Source organism: Loxodonta africana, chromosome 5 (genome assembly GCF_030014295.1).
Source record: "Loxodonta africana isolate mLoxAfr1 chromosome 5, mLoxAfr1.hap2, whole genome shotgun sequence".
NCBI lineage: Eukaryota > Metazoa > Chordata > Mammalia > Proboscidea > Elephantidae > Loxodonta > Loxodonta africana.
Genome location: NC_087346.1, coordinates 51,925,681 through 51,947,607, shown reverse-complemented (window position 1 = coordinate 51,947,607; position 21,927 = coordinate 51,925,681). Strand labels below are relative to the sequence as shown.

The following is a 21,927-nucleotide window of genomic DNA, read 5'->3' as shown; positions in this document are numbered from 1 at the left end:
TTAAAGAGAATTGTGGTAGAATTTTAACACCCTTACTAAGGTCACATCCCTGATCCAATGTAGTTTCCTTGGGGTGTGGCTTGCACCACCTTTTATCTTAAGAGAGATGAAAGGGAAGCAAGCAGAGATTGCAGATCTCATAGCACCAAGATAGAAGCACTGGGCATCCTTTACATCTGGGGTTCCTGCACAGAGAAGCTCCTAGTCTGGGGAAGACTAACAAGAAAGACCTTCCTCCAGAGCCAACAGAGAGAAAGCCTTCCCCTGGAGCTGATGCCCTGAATTTGGACTTCTAGTCTACTAGACTGTGAGAAAATAAATTTCTTTGTTAAAGCCATCCACTTGTGGTATTTTTGTTATACCAGCACTAGGTGACTAAGACAGTTTCCTCCTTTCGCTTTCATTGAGGATGACTAGAGACCAATAGTTGTATCTTAGATAGCTGCTCGCAAAGTTTTAAGACCTCAGACGCTATTCACCACACTGGAATGTGGAACATATACTTTATGAACTATATAATGCCACATTAACTGAGTTGTCCCACAAAACTATGTTCCCAAGCCCTCAAAGAAAACTAAACTTGCAAGGTGTTTGGTTATGTCTAAGATATATCCGTAACTGTGTCCCTTATGTGGTTTATTATATATATGGATATATATACAAGCATGCACACACATACCTGTATGTACAGTTGCTATAGATCCATCTTTCTATGCACACGTATGTACCCACATAATTATACCCATACACATATATGCCTATATACGTATTTGTGTGTAACACCATGCATTTTTTTTTGTTGTTGGTGTTGCAAAATTATATCTGTCATATCCTTTACCAAAAACACCCTTTTCTTTTGTGCACTTCTTAGTGACGTCATTTACCTTGGTCAAACTGTGTGTACTTCACCCATGTTCAATGTACCTTTGCCAGCACCAAAAATAACAAGTGTCTACTATCTCAAGAGTACTTCCCTCCCTCCAATAATTGGGGGTACACATTTGAACATGGCATGGTACCTGTCCCCAAGAATATAGTCTCACAGAAGCAGACATGGGTTTTGATTAACTTTCCACTGATGGCTAGGGAAATCTGTCCTTTAGTAAACGGGCCTGAGACTCTTAAAAGTTAAGTGAAAGTTACCAAGGGTGGCAGCAGACAAGGCCCTCCACTTTTCCTTCACAGAATGAAGACAACTCGGACAGGCATCAAGAGAATGACTGCAGCATATAACAGAAACGACAATTTCCACACAAATGCAAAAATTGCTTTTACTAAGCTAAAATATTCTTTAATGAGTTAGCAATTATTTATATGAAGGAGAATCCAGAAAACAGATTTATGACTGTAATTAGCCTTGTCCTTGATTATAGAGATTTAGGAATCATGCAGAAAACATTATTCTCTAGAGTAGATTACTGAGGGTCTAAGAGCTTGTGAACTTGGAAAAGCTGCTCCCTGCCTGTCCGGCTGCTGCCATCAGACCTCAAGAGTTAGGTATAAGAATGGACATACTTTCTCTTTTGAATTCAAATCTTTACAACAGTTCGAATGCTATAAGAGAAGGAAGCAATAAAAATTGGTTACGAATGTTATCTTTTTTTAAGGCCACTGAAATTGTATTATTTTTGATCCCCCTCCCCCATAAACCCCAAACCATTATTACATTCCATGATACAAAGCTAAAGAGGAAGCTTACCTCTTTCCTGCATGCATCAGTTCAAAGGCATCATTGATTTCGTCAAAGGATAGACTGTGCGTCACAAATTCATCAACTTTTATCTTTTTAGACATATATTCAGACACTAGCTTTGGGACGCTTTCTACACTCTTCCATCCTAAAAGAAATCATGTGTCTATTCATTAAATTATTTAACAAATCTCTACTATATGCTTATAACTTAGTTTTCTTTGGGTAACACAAAGATATTTAAGAGAATGATTTTTCTAACCAGTTAAAGAGGAATGGAAATCTCCAAAATTAGCTTGGGGAGGAAAAAGAATTTGACACACATCTTTAGTTAAGAAAAAAGTAAATGGCTTTTGAGTATTTTTTTTTTTTTTTTGTCCTATTAAAATTTACTAAAATCTTATTAACGTTTTGGGCAATCAAGACTTTTAGACTACCCAAGATAGAAGTCTGGAACTCTTAGAACAAGCTTATTTAGGTCCACAGGAACAAAGATAGCTATAATCATGAAATTCAAGGAAAAAAAAAAATTGACTTTATTCCTTGGTCTTAAATTCAACAATGAGTATGTGATGGCATCTCAGAATAGAAAACCATGAAACTGAGAAAAAAGTAGGAAATCTTTAGCCACATTACACAACTGTAAACAAAATTAGATGCTTCAATTTCCCATGTGTATTGAAAGAAGCAATAAATCAATGAAGCCTTCCCACCTTTTAATCCAAAGATGTCTTACACCATATTCCTAACACCTTTCGAGACTTTTCCAAATCTCCCTTCTAATGTCTTCCATCAATTATTTTCTGTTATTGTGGGGATTTTTTCTTTTTCCTTTAAATCTGGTAACTGACTTTATGGCCACCACTATTTCTCTAAACCAAAATTTCTATTTACATCCCTGGGTCATATTTTAGCAACACCAAGTGGTCCCAATGTTCTTGCTTATTTCCCAACTGGCATGTGATCAGATGAGCTTCAGTTGGAGGTTTCTACCCAGACACAGGGCTGGAGGCACCCAAGCTCAGACTGCCCTTTCACATATTGCTAGGGGCCCTAAGATGATGGCCCAAAGTAGCATGGGTGGTTTAAAGAGTCTGTCCTAAGATACGCAGTTGTGGCAGACATCAAGGGCTTTGGAAAGATGGGGGTAGTCAGCCTGAAATTTTCTACTGCAAATGCTTTAATAAAAAGAAGGAAACCTTTGGATACACCCGTCATTTCAGCATACTTTTCCTAATCTTCTAACCCTAAAAAAAAAAGGACAGCAAATGAGGTAGGGGATATTAAAAGATACCTTGTTTAATACAGATCATTCAAAACTCATGTGATTTAATTTTTCCTAAACGGATGGGGTAATAGAAACATATTTTTTTAAAAGTCAATAAAAGTTTTAGATTTCATGCTCACGTTCATTAGCCATTAGAGAAATGCAAATCAAAACTACAATGAGATTCCATCTCACTCCAACAAGGCTGGCATTAATTAAAAAAAAAAAACCAGAATAATCAATGTTGGAGAGGTTGTAGAGAGACTGGAACACTTACACACTGCTGGTGGGAATATAAAACGGTACGACCACTTTGGAAATCAATTTGGCACTTCCTTAAAAAGCTAGAAATAGAACTACCATAAGATCCAGCGATCCCACTCCTTGGCATATATCCTAGAGAAATAAGAGCCTTTACATGAACAGATATATGCACACCCATGTTCATTGCAGCACTGTTTACAATAGCAAAAACATGAAGGAAACAAGGTGCCCATCCCCAGATGAATGGTTAAATAAATTATGGTATATTCACACAATGGAATACTATGCATCGATAAAGACCAGTGAGGAATCTGTGAAACATTTCATAACATGGAGGAACCTGGAAGGCATTATGCTGAGTGAAATTAGTCAGATGCAAAAGGACAAATATTGTATGAGACCACTATTATAAGAACTCAAGAAACAGTCTGAACAAAGAAAATATTCTTTGATGGTTACGGAAGCGGGGGGAGGGAAAAAGGGAGGGAGAAGGGGACTCACTAATTAGAAACCAGACAAGAACTAATTTAGGTGAAGGGATGGACAACACACAATACAGGGGAAGTCAGCACAACTGGACTACGCCAAAAGCAAAGAAGCTTCCTGAATAAACCAAACGCTTCGAAGGCCAGCGTAGCAGGGGTGGGGTTTGGCAACCATGGTTTCAGGGGACATCTAGGTCAACTGGCATAATAAAAATTACTAAGAAAACATTCTGCATCCCATTTTGGAGAGTGGCATCTGGGGTCTTAAACGCTAACAAGCGGCCATCTAAGATGCAACAATTGGTCTTAACCCACCTGGAGCAAACAAGAATGAAGAACACCAGACACAAGCTAAGTATGAGCCCAAGAGTCAGAATTGGCTACATAAATCAAAGACTACATCAGCCTGAGACCAGAAGAATTAGATGGAACCCAGCTACAACCAATGATTGCCGTGACAGGGAGCACAACAGAGAATTCCTGAAGGAGCAGGAGAGCAGTGGGATGCAGACCCCAAATTCTAGTAAAAAGTCCAAACTTAATGGTCTGACTAGAGGGATCCCAGAGGTCGTGGTCCCCAGACCTTCTGTTAGCCCAAGACAGGAACCATTCTCAAAGCCAACTCTTCAGACAGGGATTGGACTGGACTATAAGACAGAAAATGATACTGGTGAGGAGGGGCTTCTTGGATCAAGTAAACACATGAGACTATCTGGGCAGCTTCTGTCTGGAGGGGAGATGTGAAGGGCGAGGGGGACAGAAGCTGGCTGAATGGACATGGAAACACAGGGTGGACAGAAGGAATGTGCTGCCTCATTAGGGAAAGAGCAACTAGGAGTATATGGCAAGGTGTATATACAGTTTTGTACGAGAGACTGACTTGATGTGTGAACTTTCACTTAAAAGAAAAAAAAAAGTTTTAGATTTCATTCATTCACAATAGTTGGAATATACAAACATATTTTTCTTCCCTAGCTGAGCAATCATGAAAAAGGTGAAAACTGTTCCCCAATATTCTACTAATAGTTAGGCAATCCCAAACAACAAAGCACTTTTCAAGATTATACAGTGGAAAAATTACCAGTCTGGCAGCTTTTCAGCTTTGATAAAAGGTTTTGTCTAATATTTTCAGTTAAAGACTCAGTATTGGTTAACATTGAAAATTCAGACAGAGTGGTCACATCCCGTGATTACTTTTTCCCTCGCTGAAAAAATGAGTAAAAATGCCGATAACCTACTTAGCTCCATGACATACAACAGCATGGCTAGCACTGTTTGCTTACCCTGCAACCAATTTCCCATCCCTGCCCTTCCCCAAATTATTTCCATATTAACTGAATGTTGATTTTTTAAGAAGTTTGTAACAGCTGACCACGTATTGTGCACCTCCCCACCCCCAGAAGTAAATACTGAGTGACTCTGAAATCCTTCATTAAAATAACCTTCATTCAATGACTTACGATGACAAGGTTAAAACCCAAAAAGCTAAACCCGTTGATGCTGAGTCGATTCCAACTCACAGCGACCCTGTAGGACTGAAGAGAACTGCCTTGTAGGGTTTCCAAGGCTATAATATTTACAGAAACAGACTGACACATCTTTCTCCCACTCGTGGGTTCGAACCCCCGACCTTTTGGTTAGCAGCTTAGTGATGATGAGAACGTAGCCCATGAAAATTCTTGTTAATATAAAAAAAATTAGCCTGGGATTAAAATGCTGCCAGTGAAAATGACAAAACAGAAAACGTCACCATCTCATATATCGAATTACCTCCAAAGGCAGTGCCTTTCCATGTGCGACCTGTTACCAGCTGGAATGGACGAGTCGCGATTTCTTCACCAGAAGCAGCTACTCCAACCACCACGCTGACGCCCCAGCCTTTGTGGCATGCTTCCAGCGCTGCTCTCTGCAGGCACGGAGACAGGACCAAATCACAGAAGTCAGTGCATTTTGCTAAGAATATCGGCTTTCCCAGAAACTTCCAGGGGCAGGGGCAGGGGGCAAGGTGCAGGGGGCAGGGGCACAGAGTCTTTAAAAAATGGCACAAAAAAATGATCAAAATGAGTGTTTAGTAAGTTAAATTTTAATGAACAATAATATTTTTAACAGGTATTTAAAATAAAAAAAATTATTAACTTGGCCTAATAGTAACACGGAAACCCTAGTGGTGCAGTGGTTAAGAGCTATGGCTGCTAACCAAAAGGCTGGCAGTTCGAATCCACGAGGCTCTCCTTGGAAACATGCGGCAGCTCTACTTTGTCTTATAGGGTTGTTATGAGTTGGAATTGACTTGACAGAAACAGGTTTGGTTTTGGTTTAACAGTAACATAAACTGAAAGGGCTTAAAGCTTTTATTTGCTTTATATTTTTAAAAAGTAAATCTTAGCCCCCAATTCTAATGACTTTACTGATAAAAGCAGCAGAAAGGAGGTAGAGTAGGTAGTGTTAGCTAACCAAGTGTTTACTTTGTGTCAAGTAGGTACTATTCTGCCTGCATTTTACACATGAGCAAACTCAGGTCTGGAGAAGTTAAGTTCCTTGCTAAAGGTCACTGAGTCAGCAAGTGGATGACTAATTTCAAAGCCCACGCTCTTCACTACTGCATCATTCTGCCTTTTCATCTCATGACACACATTCTAAGATTTAGAACAGTCACTGAAAGGTGAAGGAACATTTTTTCTCATCTTTCCCTGATCCATTCTATCACTTCCCATTTATAATTCAAACAGTTACTTTTCTCATCTTCAATAGAATTCAACTTCCTTTACGAAAATAAAACATTGTTTAATCTTAATTAAGGAAATGACATTAAAAAAAAAAAAAAAAAGCAGTACCATGAAGAAGGGAATGAAGCCAAACACACTTACCATGACTTGCACATTACCAATGCACTCAAAGGAGTAGTCCACCCCTCCATCTGTCTTCTCAATAAGCACCTCCTGGATGGGCTTACTGAATTTCCGTGGGTTAATACATTCGGAGGCTCCAAACTCTTTGGCCCTTGCAAATTTATCTTCATTGATGTCGACACCAATGATTCGGGATGCACCAGCGACCTTACAGCCCATGATAGCTGCCAATCCAACTCCTCCCAGGCCAAAGATGGCACAAGTAGAGCCAGGCTCCACCTAACAGTAAACAGTCTGTAAGATATTTGTTCCAGAAAAGTCAAGGAAATCACTAGGTTTCTTACGGATTGGGCCAATTTCATTATTACAGCAAAGTTTTGTTGAATCAAATTAGAAGATGAAAGCTAAATCCCAGGCCAATCTCTTACCTTGGCAGTGTTTATGGCAGCACCGTAACCAGTTGAAATCCCACAACCCAGCAGGCAGACTTTATCCAGGGGTGCTAAAGGATCGATTTTAGCAACAGAGATATCAGCTACAACTGTGTATTCAGAAAAAGTGCTGGTTCCCATGTAATGTAAAATGGTCTTTCCCTTGCAAGTAAATCTGCTAGTACCATCTGGCATTAATCCTTTCCCTTGAGTGACTCTAAAGAAAAGAGTAAAAACACAAAGAGTAAAAAGGCAGGGCAGGATCAATCTTCTTAAAACCCCTGTTGTTAGTTGCCATCAAGTTGGTCCCGACTTAGCATTCTTAAGGATAACAGAACAAAATGTTGCCCAGTCCTGCACCATCTTCATGACTGTTGGTACGTCTAAGTCCACTGTTTCCACTACTGTGCTTAAAACCCGTATGAGAAAGAAACTGGTTTTAAAAATAATGACCAATAAGTATTTGGAAAAGTGTGCTAAGACCAAAAGTCAAATTTCTAAGGTATTCGTTAATACTTAGTAACTTTCAGCAATGCTTTATAAAAGATTTATAATCGAATCCATCTTTTCAACATTCAATATCCTTCTGGATCTTTTTATCAGAATATATGCCATTTAGCAGGTACACATTTATGGATCAGATGAAATTATTTTAAAATTCCATCATAAATCTCTGTGAGCAACTTTAAATTCATAAAGGATACAGCCAAAACCAGCATCTATGCCAAGCCAAGATTACAAACAATTATACAGGTCAAGAGATTAAGACTGAGAGCCAAACTGGCTAATTTATCAGGAGGCCTTTTTCAAAAACTATTACACTCTTCAAAGATTTAAGTTATCTTTTCTCTTCACTTTGCCTATATAATTGATTACATCTGTAAAACAAAACAATCCACCAATACAATAAATAGTAACAAAAACTACTTTTTTATATTCTCAACAGAAGATACAACGTCTTGCTTAGGCATACGGACCCTAAAGATAGACACACTTGGGTTTAAATCTTGTATGATCTTGGGCAAGCTAATTAGCCTTTTGTCGACTTGGTTTCCTCACTAGAAAATGGGAAGAAACAATAGTATCTTCCTCCTAGATTACTATAAAAATCAAATGAGATGTTATGTAAAGCATTACCATTGTTCCTGTCACAGAGAGTGTTTAGTAAATGTCTGTTATCTTAAATAAAAACAAACATTATAATTTGATATACACTCTTTGGTAAATCCTTTAGAATGAAAAAAAAAAAAATGTTGTTAGGTGCTGTTGAGTCGGTTCCAAGTCATAGCAAGCCTAGCTACAACAGAAACACTGCCTGGTCCTGCGCCATCCTCACAACTGTTGCTATATTTGAGCCCATTGTTGCAGCCGCTGTCAGTCCATCTCATTGAGGGTCGTCTTCTTTTTTACTGACCCTCTCTACCTTACCAAGGATGATGTCCTACTCCAAGGACTGGACCCTCCTGATAATATGTCTGTTAACAGTTGCTTTGAGAAAAAAATAAAAATACAACAAGAAACAGAGAACAGCAGGATGACAAATCCAACCAAAAATAACTGTTTTATCTTTATGAGAGAAATTTAAGTCTGTTTAGCCCTTATCAGTGTGAGAAATCACTTCTGTTGCAGAGGAGTTCCTTGGGAAAGAAAAAAAAGGCAATGTAAGATACTTTTATGCTTTGAAAGAACCTCTCCCTTTAAAAGGTTACAGATAGTCACAAAAAGGCACATTACCATTACTATACCTGATATATTGCAAAATGTTTTAGACTGTTTAAAATTCCATTTCAAAATGACTAGACTGGTTTTGGTTCTAGCTTTAACGAAGATAACCAGATTTACATTATAAAATAAATGGAATCTTGTTTTCCAAAAATAATCTAATTTTGCCAATGGCATTAGAAAATGAATGCAAGGACAACTGGATCTCCCATGCCTGCTGGTGGGAGTGAAAAGTGGTACAATCCTACTGGAGATATGTATATACACATAACTCAGCAATCCTATGACAGGAAAATACCCAGGAGAAAGTAGTGTGCATAACCACCAGAAGATATGTATAAGAATGTTTCCAGCAATATTAATAATTATAGCCCTGAACTGGGAGCAGCTTAAATACCCATCAACAGAAAAATGGATAAAAAGTGGTATTTAGAATGGACTATGTCACAGCAATAAAAAAGAACTACTGGTGTACACAGCAACTTAGATACAACTCACAGACATTACAAAGAGTGAGAAATCAGACAAAAGAGTACATACTGCATGATTCTATATATATGAAGTTTTACAGTAAAAGAAATCAGAATAGTGGTTATCTTTGAGTCAGGAGGGTGTCTGCTTGGAAGGGATATGAGATTTTGTGGGGTGCTGAAAGGACTATCTTAGTCTAGGTGATGATTATAACCATCAGGTGAGTATATACATAAACATTCACTGAGCTATACCTTTAAGGTCTATATACTTTAAGTACTTTGTTATATGTATGTTATTAAAAAAGAAACAAACACAAAAACATATTAAGTTGCCTCCAAATAGTATTTAAGCGCTTCTACCTTACTATAATAAAATAACTACCTTTTCTGTGTCAAGGGGTTACGTTACCTCTTGCAGTCTTCCCAATAACCTCATGAGGTAAGTTTTATTACTTTGATTTAAAGGATAATAAAATGGCTGATAAAAATGATTTTATTTAATCTCATAAGCATGTTCCCCCTTGCTCTACATTTTGGCAAATTTAGTCTCATGTTATGGAAAGAGAATGGGCTCAGGAAGCTCGGTTTTCTCTCTTAAATGCTGGTGATACTGGGTAAACCACTTAAGTTTTGAGTCTTATTTATCTCATCTATGAAAATGGGGATACTAATAATGATAGTGAAGTTGCTATAAAGACGGAATGAAATAATTCACATAAAAAGTACTTTGTAAATTGCCACACAATTACTTATTATCATTCTTAAATGAACTCATGTTTTAAGAAAAAAATAAGATACTAACCTTATCTTCTGGCAAAGGTTTGTTTTAGGATTTAGGCAAAATTTGCATTCTCCACACTGTGGGACATAAAGTGGGATGACGGTATCACCTAGGAAACAAATGCAAAAACATCATCCTGAATAGGTAGCATCTGTTCCTAAATGAATACATCAGCCCTTGCAAATTCCCATTTCTGTTAATTTATGCTGCTTTGCAAGTTAACAACTTCAAGGCTTAGAACTTTACCTACACAACATCATTCACACACTCCATGACCATGCAAAAACACAAGTTTCCAAATTTTTTTCTAAATAAAACTCTTACAATATTAACTGGAGAAAAAGGAGGTCGTGTGCTTCAAAATACTGACTCATTGATACATCTCTAAAAGTTTTAACTTGCTTGGGCAAAACTGGCTTTGGAAATGTCCTTTTATTGCTTCAGACAAGCCACACCTACAACATTGGAGATAAAAACAAGTATTTGTGCTTCCCAGATGAAGAGCAAAACCAATCCTGACAACTCACTTAGGCAATAACCTGTTCATAAATAAATAGTGTGAAGTGTATGAAAAAATAGATTCCCTATAGAATTAAGCCAAAATCATCAAGTAAGTGATTCAAATACTCTCCTTACCTGCTTTCAGCTTAGTAACTCCTTCGCCAACACTCTCCACAATCCCAGCTCCTTCATGTCCCAGGATCACTGGAAAACAGCCCTCTGGGTCAGCCCCGCTCAAAGTATAGGCATCAGTGTGGCAAACTGCAGTGGCAATAATCTATGAGGATGTTAAGAGATAAACAGCGCTAAAGTGAGCATGTGTGCACGCAATTTAGAATAAGGTATGGGGTCAAAGGAAAGACAGTTACTCTAGTATCACATTGCATTGATTCTAAGATACATTTCTTTCGCATTTTAACCTTTCTAAAATCAGCATGGAAACCCGGGTGGCATAGGTGGCATAGCGGTTAAGTGCTATGGCTGCTAATCAAAAGGTCGGCAGCTCAAATCCACCAAGCGCTCCTTGGAAACTCTATGCGGCAGTTCTACTCTGTCCTATAGTGTTGCTATGAGTCGGAATCAACTTGATGGCAGTGGGTTTGGGGTTTTTTTTTTTTTTTTGGTAAAATTTAGCATGCTTACAATCAATGGCATCTTAACAATTGGCAGTATTTTCAGTGGTGCATAAAAATAATGGTGCATCTTATAATCGATGTGTTTATATGCAATGAAACAAGGTACTCTACTCTGCTTTTCAGAGCGTTTTAACAAAAGAAGGTAAGCAAGGTGACTATGGGGCACAGGGCCTTCAGGTGTGCAGAGGAACATCACTTTGGGAAAAACAGGTGGAGCTATCCCACTGCTGGCGTCCTTCTGACTGTTAGGAAATGTCATTCCTAAAAAGTTTAATATTTCTGAAATATGCTCGCCTGCTTGGGTCTGGACCAAAACTCACAGCTTTTAGTTGCACCAACTTGCTTTATTAGCAGCCACACACAACTTCTACTTAAAGAAGCCCTTAATCTCCCTGGTTCTCAAGGATCTCTTATTTTTCTAAATCGCCGAAAGGACAGAAATGCAAAGTCTTGGAATGTATTGTATTTATGTTGCTCTGCTTCCCACCCACATAACCGTGTAAAATGTAACATTCTTTTGCTACGTGTTAACAATCTCTCAGGGAAGACTGCTGAACTCAGTATGCCCCATCCAGCTCATTTCTGTACATCCAGGACAAACAATTTCTTCCATCTGTGGCAAAATCACAATCAGCTTAATTTCTGAACTTAAAGGAAAAAATACTAACTACTGTCGAGATTTCAGATCCTGAGCATGGATTGAAAAGGACTTTGAACAGTTATCTGGCCCTGAGCTCCCGTTAAGTGTGTGATCCTGGGAGAGGGACAGAATACGTGTAGTGTGTGTTTGGAGGTCAGATGAGGGGACGTATACCCAAAGCCACAACAAAAAAAAAGGTTATTCCTTTAAAATATTAGTTTTAAGCAATGGTGACTACTTCTAAAGCATTAATTTCACATCCAAACAAGCACAGAATACAATGCTGGAGACATGAAGTAGGTTTCATAAATTTCAAGGCTTCAAAGATCTTTCCAGCTGGGTGCTTGTGCGATACGCCTCTCTTCAGGGGTAACTTAATTCCTCTGTCACAGCAGAGTTGAGATGCACTGAATAATGAATCTCCTGAACTCTGGCCTTGTCTCCAAGTGTCAGTACATTTTAAAGCTCTCTAAGCAACATTTCACTTGCTTGTTGCACCAGCCAGTCAGGACTCCATTCACGAATGTTATCTGAAGTCCTTTCTAACAAAATTAAGGGCCGGTTCTTCTTTTGTTTCTAGTATGTCATAAATATTTTAATTTATAGACTCAGCAGAAAGGGAGGCATCTTACAACGTCACTTTAAACCCAGGCTACAGAAGATAAATTGCAGTAACCCGGTGATCTGTGTGGATGGCGCTGCTCTGCCCAAGCTCAAAGCTAAAAGAGTGCTGCAGACATGAGAGAAAGAAGGAGAGGCTGTTGTGATACCCTCTCCTTGACACTGTCCTTTGGGATTTATCTGCTGCAGACCTCAGATCTACTCATCTATCAAGAGACCTAATTGTAAGTTTTCTTCTTCAGTGCCTTAGATTTATCTCTACCTTAATTCGAACTTCATGAGCCTTTGGGGGTGCCACCTCTACCTCCTCTATGGAGAGGGGCTTTCCAGCTTCCCAGGCTACTGCAGCCTTGCACTTGATAACCTAAAATGAGGAGAAAGAGCAAGCAGTTTATTCTCCTAAAATAATAATAAAGTACTTAGTAGTCAATTTAGTACTGCTGAATGCAAATCTTGGAAAATGTATCAGAGATTCACAAAGAAACATGTACCCCTAAGTGAAACGAAGAACTGTTTCCATGTTTTTAGATTTCATGTATGTCATACATTAAAAAAAAACTGAGATGACCACACATAAAATAAGATACAAATGCCTCTTTTGGTTAAAAATTTTATTTGACAAAAATTTAACGATTCTCCACAATGCATAAGCAGGAGCAGGTTAAGAATACAGGTTCCAGGAACATCTGATTCAGTAGGTCTGGCATGAGGGAAAAGGAATCTGTATGCTCAACATGTGCCCTATGGAATTCTTTTCTTCAAGATGATTTAAGTGTCAATGGCTTAGTATAATAAGTGCAGGGTGGGAAGGGGGAAAAGGAGTAGCAGGATAGAGGAACGTTTTAAAATGACATCTGTCCCTTCTAACTGCATTGTTCAAGACAGTAGCCACTAGCCACATGTGGTGCTGAACACATGAAGAGTGGCTAGACTGAACTGAGGATGCTCTCAGTGTAAAATAAGCCCGGATTTTGAAGACTTAGTACCAAAAAAAGTAAAAATATCTCATTACTAACATTAAAAAAAAAAAAGATATTGATTAGGTGTTGAAATAGTAATGCTGAATACTATACCGGATTAAATAAACCTTTTATTAAAATTAATTTCATTTGTTCCTTTTTTTGAATGTGGCTATTAGAAAATTTAAAATTACGTATTGATTCATATAATATTTCTAGAGGTTTCACTTAAAACACAGAATTTTTTTAAAAAATAAGGAAAACATTAAGAAAAAAAATTCTATAGGATAAGCTGCTTTAGATTCCAGTCACTGCAGTCCTTCACAACCAGAGAATCAAGCATAATGAGGAAGGTACGGATCAATTCATATAATGCTTAGAGAATGTGTTGAAAGATTAAAGGTCACAAACCACTGGGTTTATGACAGACCTGAAAAGTCAATAATTATAAAACAGTGTGATTAAAGAGATTTGCACAAAGCGCTACAGAAAGCAAAAAGTGGGGAAAGAGTGTTTGGTTGCAGGGATTGGGGAAAGTATCACTTTTAAATGGGATAGATGAGGAAGAGTTACAATGGTGATAAAACACCCAGAGAAGATAATTTAAAAAGTAAATGAAAATGAATATGAAGCCTGTAATATAGTCCTCGGCACAGTGTAGCTTTGCAAACAAAAGTTACTAGTTATTAGTAGCAGTAGAACAAAGAATGGAGGAAAAAGAGAGGTAAACTACTGTATATATAGGTCTAAGGAATGGTCTGTGTAAACTGGTGAGGCTGGAAATTGGCAGTTCTAATACTGAAGTGTAGATATTAAACCCAATTGTACAAAGAATTCAGACACTGCATTACAATCTTTTTTTTCACCTCAAGATGCCAGAAATCTCAAAACAAAATCCCAAAGGTCAAATTCAGAATACTAACAATGACGTCATGTAACCCAGAGTTACTTCGGAAGCAACAAGAATAAACAACTCATCCAAAATCTAAGTTTTAAGTTTTATTTAAAAAAACAATCTACTGAAGGAGCTTAACCTTTTCCTTTCAATGACAATTCTAAGCAAAACAAAACCCACTTTAAATCCACAGACAACTACTTTACTTCAACAGCTGAAGTAAAATATACCCTTAATCAATGCAATTTTTCTGTCACTGTTAACCCCCTTTTCCCCTCCTTCCCACTCCTGGTAATAATATCAAAGGAATATTTTTCCACCTTCTCTGAATAAAGATGCTTGGTAATATGGAAAAACAACTGCTCATTTGTGAAATCTGAAAGATCGTTTTAGAGTTTACCTTTTCTTTTAAATGTCAACATTTAAGGTCATAAACTTTTCTAGAAAATGTCTATAACTTGCAAAGTATTAAAACAATTAGCAACTTTTGATTTATTCATGTAATTTGCTGTATTTCCACCCTTCTTTATAGACTAACTTGTATTGCAGGATCCTGGAATAGTTTCTGTTGCAAAGGGACAGACATGGGTGGGAATTCCACCTCACTATCTATCCCTTGTGTGACCACCAAGCACAACCAATCTCTAAGCCTTAGTTTCTGCTCTGAGAAAAAGGGATAATATCTCAAGGTGTTATATAAGAATGAAGAAGATATAACACTTCTAGTGCCTAAGTGCTCAAAAATGTTACAGAAAGGGACCTAGGAGACTTCCTCAAATACACTCCTTGGTGGCACAGTACTTGAGTTTAGGCTCAATTATGAATTATAATTATGAAATGGAAGACAATCTAGGTGCACAGGCTCTGCAGCTACTTTGCCACTTAAGAGCATGACCCCAGGCAAGTTAGTTTTTTCTCTAAACTTTATTTTGTTGTTGTTGAGAATATACACAGCAAAACATGTACCAAAATCGAGTTTCTACATGTACAATCTAGTGACACTGATTACATTTTTCGAGTTGTGCAACTATTTTCCCCATCTTTTCTGAGCTGTTCCTCTCTCATTAACATAAACTCACTGCCCCGTAAGGTTCCTATCTCATCTTTTAAGTTGCTGTTGTCAATTTTGATTCTGTAAAGATAGTTCTTAAAAGAGTGTAATGCTCAAGGCAGACCTTTTTTTACTAGTTAAGCTGAACTATTGTTTGGTTTTAAGATGACTTCTGGGAATATTTTTGGTTTAAGGTTTAAAGATTTTCTCAAGGGAGTAGTTTTAGGAATTCATCTACCCTCCATGGCTCCAGAAAGTCTACAGTCCATGAGAATCTGAAATTCTGTTCTGCATTTTCTCCTTTTTGATCAGGATTCTTCTAGGGAATCTTTGATCAAAATGTTCAGTAATGGTAGTTGGGCACCATCAAGTTCTTCTGGTCTCATGGCAAAGGAAGCAGTTGTTCATGGAAGCAATTAACTACACATTACATGTCCTCCTCCTATTCCTGACTCTCCTCCTTCTTCTGTTACTCCAAGTGAATAGAGACCAACTGTGCCTTGGATGGCCACTTGCAAACTTTTAAGACCCCAGACACTATGCACAAACTAGGAGGTAGAACAGAAGCACTAACACGTTATTAGGCCAATTAACTGAGATGTCCCATGAAACCACGACCCTGAGCCTCCAAACCAAGGAATCAAATCCCATGAGGTGTTTGGTTGTACATAAGCAGCCTCAGCAGTTAATCTTTTTTTTTGTTGTTGTTATAAATGTATCCATCAGACAACTTTTGCCAATAGTACTTTTTACAAGTATACAACTTATTGACAGTAATTACAATAATCGGCTGTGTAACTCTACCCTTAATCAATGCAATTTTTCTATCACTGTGAACCCCCTTTTCCCCTCCCTCTCACCCTGGTAATCACTGAAAAACTTTGGCCTCTTATACATTTGTCTTTTCTCGTGTTCTTATGTAAGTGAGGTCACACAATATTTGTCCTTTTGTGACTGGCTTATTTTGCTCAGCATGTCTTCAAGCTCCATCCACACTGTAGTATGTACCAAGACTTCATTTCTCATATTGGCTGAGTAGTATTCTATTGTATGTCCCATTGCCGTAGAGTCGATTCCGCCTCATAGTGACCCTACAGGACAGAGTAGAACTGCCCCATAGAGTTTCCAAGGAGCACCTGGTGGATTCAAACTGCCGACCCTTTGGTTAGCAGCCATAGCACTTAACCACCACGCCACCAGGGTTTCCCTATTGTATGTATGTACTATATTTTACCATTTCATCCGTTTGGAGCCCTGGTGGTGCTGCGATTAAGAGCAACGACTGCTGACCTTTGATTGCTAACCAAAAGCTTGGCAGTTGCAATCCACCAGCCGCTCCTTGGAAACCATAGGGGCAGTTCTACTCTGTCCTATAGGGTAGCTATGAGTCTGAATTGACTATGGCAACAGGATTCATCTGTTGATAGGCATTTACGCTGTTTCCACTTTTTGGCTATTTGAACAGCAGGCAAGTTAGTTTTGCGCAAAGGGCAAAGCCTGGCGCTCAACAGACGAAAGCCATCACACAACAACCCTTCCCCCAGTATCCGATTTCCTCCCCTTCTCTCCCCTCGCCCCGCTCCGGCTGTTCCAGAAGCAGCAAAACCCTCCCAAAAGAGGAGCGAAAAAAAGCTTTCTTCTCTCCCTTCCTGCTAAGCCGCTTGCCTCGCTAGAGGCCTCGTTTCAGCTCTGGCAGTCGGAACCCGTCCCAGAGCGCACCCCGCGTGACCCCCGAAGCCAGCCGCCTGGTTCCACTCATGCTCTTCCTCCCTTCCCCGCACTCGGGCCCCGGGCAAGGCTTGAGATACCTGATTCGCCATGTCCGCTAGCTCAGGTCTGCGCGTGGAAGGCGCCGGGCGCGGACGTCAAGGGGGCGGAGCCTGCGCGAGGCGCAGCCCCGCCTCCATCAGGCATCGGGAGCGCCCCGAGAGCCTGGCTTGCGGCCGTCGCGGCTCCTCCTCCGCCGGGCCAGGGGGGCGGGGCGTGGGTGGGGCGTGCGCCCGGCACGGCTTTCTCCTCCAGAGCGAGGGGCAGGGTTTGCGGAGCCTTGGGAGGGAGGGGCGGGGCGTGGGGCGTGGTGCAGGCCCGTTGAAGTAGGCGCTGAGGCAGTTTCACCCTTAAGGCTGGATGGGTACAGAACGTGTCTCAGGAGAGGGTTTCCTCGTGTAACTTTAGCCTAGGCAGTGTAGATAAGGCTTCCAAGAGAAGGTGAGGAAACGGGAATTTCACTGGGAGCGCGTGAGAAAAAGTAAGAGGCCTGTTTCCTTCCCTTCTGCACACTTGGGTGCCAAGTCTTGTGGGACTTCGACTGAGGAAAATGCAGCTCCTTCAGGGACTCACCGTCGAGTTTCCTTAAAGAGAATTGTAAGATGTGAGAATAATAAAGGGAGCCCCATCAGGGAAACTTCCCGAGCCCTCACTCCAGCAACTCTGAAGGGTGCTTAGGATTCTGGCGGGTGATAGGACGTGGGAGACAACTTTGCAAAGCGGGGAAGGCTGGAGTGAAGAGTCTCTGGAAAGTGGACGCGTTTGATGTGTTTTGAGAGTGGGACAAAGTGTAAAGAGAGGGAAGACGGAGTAGTTGCTGATTTGCTCTTAAACCCTAATTGTTGTAGACGCTGAATTTTACTAAAGTGGCTGAGCCAGATAGACCACTCCCCTGTTTTTCGGTCTTTGCATGGCTGCTTTTTCTCCTACACACCTTAAGAGTTGAGGATCTCAACGCTTCTGTTCAGTGGGTTTGCTTTTGTTTTTGGTATCTTAGTGATCTCATCCACCGTGGCTTTTAACTTTTATTTATGTCAGAGGACTTTCAGATTATTATCGCCAATCATGGCTTCCCTAAACTCCAGGCTTGGGTATATAACTGCCTCCTAGACATGTATTCGTGAGGAAATCTTACAGTCATCTCAAACTCAGCCATTCTAAATTTACTCTGTCCTCCTTTCTTCTTAAAGATACTCTTCATTTTGGGTTGCCACCATCCACCTTCTTGCCCCAGCCAGAAAGAAACTTGGGAGTCACCAATCTAAAAAACCAAACCCAGTGCTGTCTCGTGGATTCTGACTCATAGCAACCCTATAGGACAGAGTAGAACTGCCCCATAGAGTTTCCAAGGAGCACCTGGTGGATTCAAACTGCCGACCCTTTGGTTAGCAGCCATAGCACTTAACCACTACATGCCAGTGTTTCCACAGCTTCTCTTTTTCCCTTAGCCCTTGCATTCAGTCTGTCACCAAGTGCTGAAGCAATTACCTCCTAAATACCTCTCTCATCCTGTGCCTTCTCTTATGAAGTTATTGGAAAAGCCTCCTATCTGATTTTCCAGTCTCCAGACCCCTGAATCTAATACACGTCTAAACTAATGTCCTCTGAGTGATCTTTATAAAACACATACCAATTTATGTCATTTCCTTTTTGCCTCTTGAAATTTTTGAGTGAGCTGGGTTACAAATAAATGTTATTCTTCTGTTAAAAAACCTTCAAGGGCTGAGATGAGTAAAATCCAAGCTCTGTAGCTGGGCCATCCAGACACTCCATACCGTGGTTTCTGCTTGCTTCTCAGTTTTTGTTCCCAGCTATTCTATCACATGTCTGAAACACCTTATAGTTTCTCAGAGGGATCATCCTCGACTCCAGGACTTCATATACACTAGTTCTTCTGCTTGGAATGCAGCAAGTGATTTCAAGGGGGGGAAAAAAAGAGCTTAAAGCAGAGTCAATATTCTTTTCCTTATTGGAGATACATTATCTATCTTCTGGGAAGAGACACTTGCATTTTTGCAGTAACTTGCTTAAAAATAATACACAGCAATTACAGCCTGTAAATCACATCTACTTTCTATGGCAAAGAAAAATTGACACAAGTTGAAATTGAGGCTCTCAGTCTCATTAGAGATTTTCCTGAAGCACTTCATAACATTAGTATAAAAGGAAGGATTTACATGAGTCAATGCTCATGCAGACTATATTAGAAATAACCTGGCCATGTGGAAGATACAGATGATATTTTCTAAGTACAAATCACAAAAAGGGCATAGCAGCAAAATACAGAAGTGTTGGGGAACCTCAACCTCCTGGCACATTTGGAAGCAGACTATTTGTTAAATTCTTTTTTTCTATTCTTGGATGTAGAACATTTCCTTCATGAACTATGTTATGTCAAAATCGACTTGGCAGCAGTGGGTTTGGGTTTTTTTGGTTTGGTTACGTCAGTTGACCTAGATGTCCCCCAAGACTATGGTTCCCAGCCCCCAGTCCCCAACTTGGTGCCTCAAAGTGAATGTGTCTAGGAAACTTCAATGCCTTTGCTTTGGTTAGCTTGTGCTGACTTCCCCTATATTATGTGTTATCTTTCCCTTCACCAAAGTTGACACTTGTCTACTGTCTAGTTAACGATTCCCTCTCCTCCTCCCTCCCCACCCTTGTAACCATCAAAGAATGTTTTTTTCTGTGTGTAAACATTTTTTTGCGTTCTTGTAATAGTGATCTCACACAATATTTGTCCTCGTTTGTTAAATTCTTGACCAAAAATCCTGCTCTCCATTTCATCTAGCAGAAGAAAGAGGAAACAATGGGGGAAACTACTAACTTGTACTTAATTTTGAGCCCTAAGAAAAGATTATTTAGAACTGGAAGTTCTAAATTAGGTCAAAGTGACTATTATGGATTGAATTGTATCCCCCAAATATGTGTGTCAATTTGGCTAGGCCATGATTCCCAGTAGTGTGTGGTTGTCCACCATTTTGTGACCTGATATGATTATCCTATGTGTGGTAAATCCTAGCCTCTATGATGTTAATGAGGCAGGATTAGAGGCAGTTATGTTATTGAGACAGGATTCAAATCTACAGGATTAGGTTGTATATTGAGACAATCTCTTTTGATATATAAAAGAGAATTGAGCAGAGAGTAAAGGGACCTCATACCATCAACAAAGAAGTGCCAGAAGTGGAAGGTATCTTTTGGACCCAGGGTCTCTGTGCTGAGAAGCTCCTAGACCAGGGGAAGATTGATGACAAGGACCTTTCCCTGGAGCTGATGGAGACAGAATTCCCCTGAAGCTGGCACCCTGAATTCAGACTTCTAACATCCTAAACTGAGAGAGAATAAATTGCTGTTTGTTAAATCCATCCACTTGTGGTATTTCTGTTATAATACCTCTAGATAAGTAAGACAGTGACCAACCATTTTAGGTTGTGTAACAGGCAGATAAATGTACACTGGACATAGTTAAACAGATTTCAAAAAGTTGAAACACATTTTATAAAAGTCACAAGAAAGATGATTTGAAGGAAGAGTTCATGAAAGGTCTGCCACATTTTGAGAAGTTTTGCTTTTTGTTTCCTCCTCCCCAACTCTAGTTTACATTGCTTGTGTACATCCTGTATTAGGATGTAGAGATAGCCATTGCCGCCCCTATCAATTGGTAGAAGAAACTTTGCCTGAATTGAAGGCAGCCACAGATGGGTTGAACATGCTACAAGGCAGCCAAAAGTGGTTGATACTAATTTTACTAAATATTGGGGTTTCATACTGACAGGTGCCAAAACTACCCATCAAACCCTTTCTCTTGGGAACACACATACAGATGGAGTAAAGAGAAGATGAACGTCCTGGCCTTCAGCTGCTGCCCTGAATAGTATACAACTTTCCTGTTACTTTTAGAGACCAACACACTCTGCAGAACTGGGAGGTCAGAGATTCTTCAGGGTGGGTCTAAATTTCCCTTATATTTTTTGTAGGTAATTCTTTATTGTAAGTTACCCATTATTGTGAATAATCTCTGTAGCTCGACAGGCTGGAGAAGTACAAATTATAATTCTATGATTAATGTAACAGGAAATTAAAATGGGACTTTTTACCTTTCACTTTGGGTTGAGAACTCAAGGTCAAATGATATATGTACCAGTTACCCCAGAGGGAAAAAATGAGTCCACAGAGCAAGTTCATGGTGATATTTTCCATTATTTTGCTGCCTGGCACCTGAACGTACCTTGTATGTTTGAGGAACTCACATTTCTCTCCTTCTTTGCAGCCAGGAATGGGCATATAACTCAGGCTCCACTAATCACAGGAATGTGCAAAGACCTCAAATTGACAACTGTTGACCCCTGCCAGGGTCCAGAATTGTCAGAATTGATTTCTCTGACTTTCAGTGAAATAAATTGAAATCAAAACCAGGAACATTGCAAGAAAACTAACATCAGGGAAATGAGTCAATCTGGGATTGGTTTTTGACCTGGTTGAGGCTGAAAGCAGTAAAAATTGAATTGACTCTAGAGGGTGGAACATCTCTGTTTATGTACAAGGGTGAAACAGTTAATAAAAAATCGACCCCGTTTTCCTGGAATAAAGTGAGCAGTGAATGCAAGGCTTTGGAGACCACACGGTTGTTCCATAGAAGAGTATTAAAGTGCATGAGTCATTCAAAGTCTGTGAGATAGGTGGTTGTTTATAAAAGTGCAAGATGGTTTAATGAAAGAGAATGGCAAACTTAAATTTTCAGATTCTTGGCTTAAGGTATGAATTGAAACCCAAAGTTTTTCTATGACAATATTGTAGTTACTGTTATTAGGTACCACTGAGTTTGTTCTGACCCATAGTGATTCCAAGCATATCAGAACGAAACACGGCCTGGTCCTGTGCCATTGCTATTTTTGA

General features: G+C 39.6%; 1 protein-coding gene across 1 annotated transcript; it reads right to left on the bottom strand.

The window, feature by feature from the left end:
• Positions 1–1,257: 1,257 nt before the first annotated feature.
• Positions 1,258–17,159, bottom strand: LOC100670136 (alcohol dehydrogenase class-3). The gene is made up of 9 exons (XM_003410425.4): positions 17,073–17,159; positions 12,622–12,723; positions 10,599–10,740; positions 9,984–10,071; positions 6,984–7,203; positions 6,574–6,834; positions 5,477–5,612; positions 1,700–1,838; positions 1,258–1,554 (listed from the first exon to the last, which is right to left on the bottom strand). Exons 1-9 carry the CDS (start codon positions 17,082–17,084, stop codon positions 1,530–1,532), a joined length of 1,125 nt encoding a protein of 374 aa, XP_003410473.1. The 5' UTR covers positions 17,085–17,159; the 3' UTR covers positions 1,258–1,529.
• Positions 17,160–21,927: the final 4,768 nt, after the last annotated feature.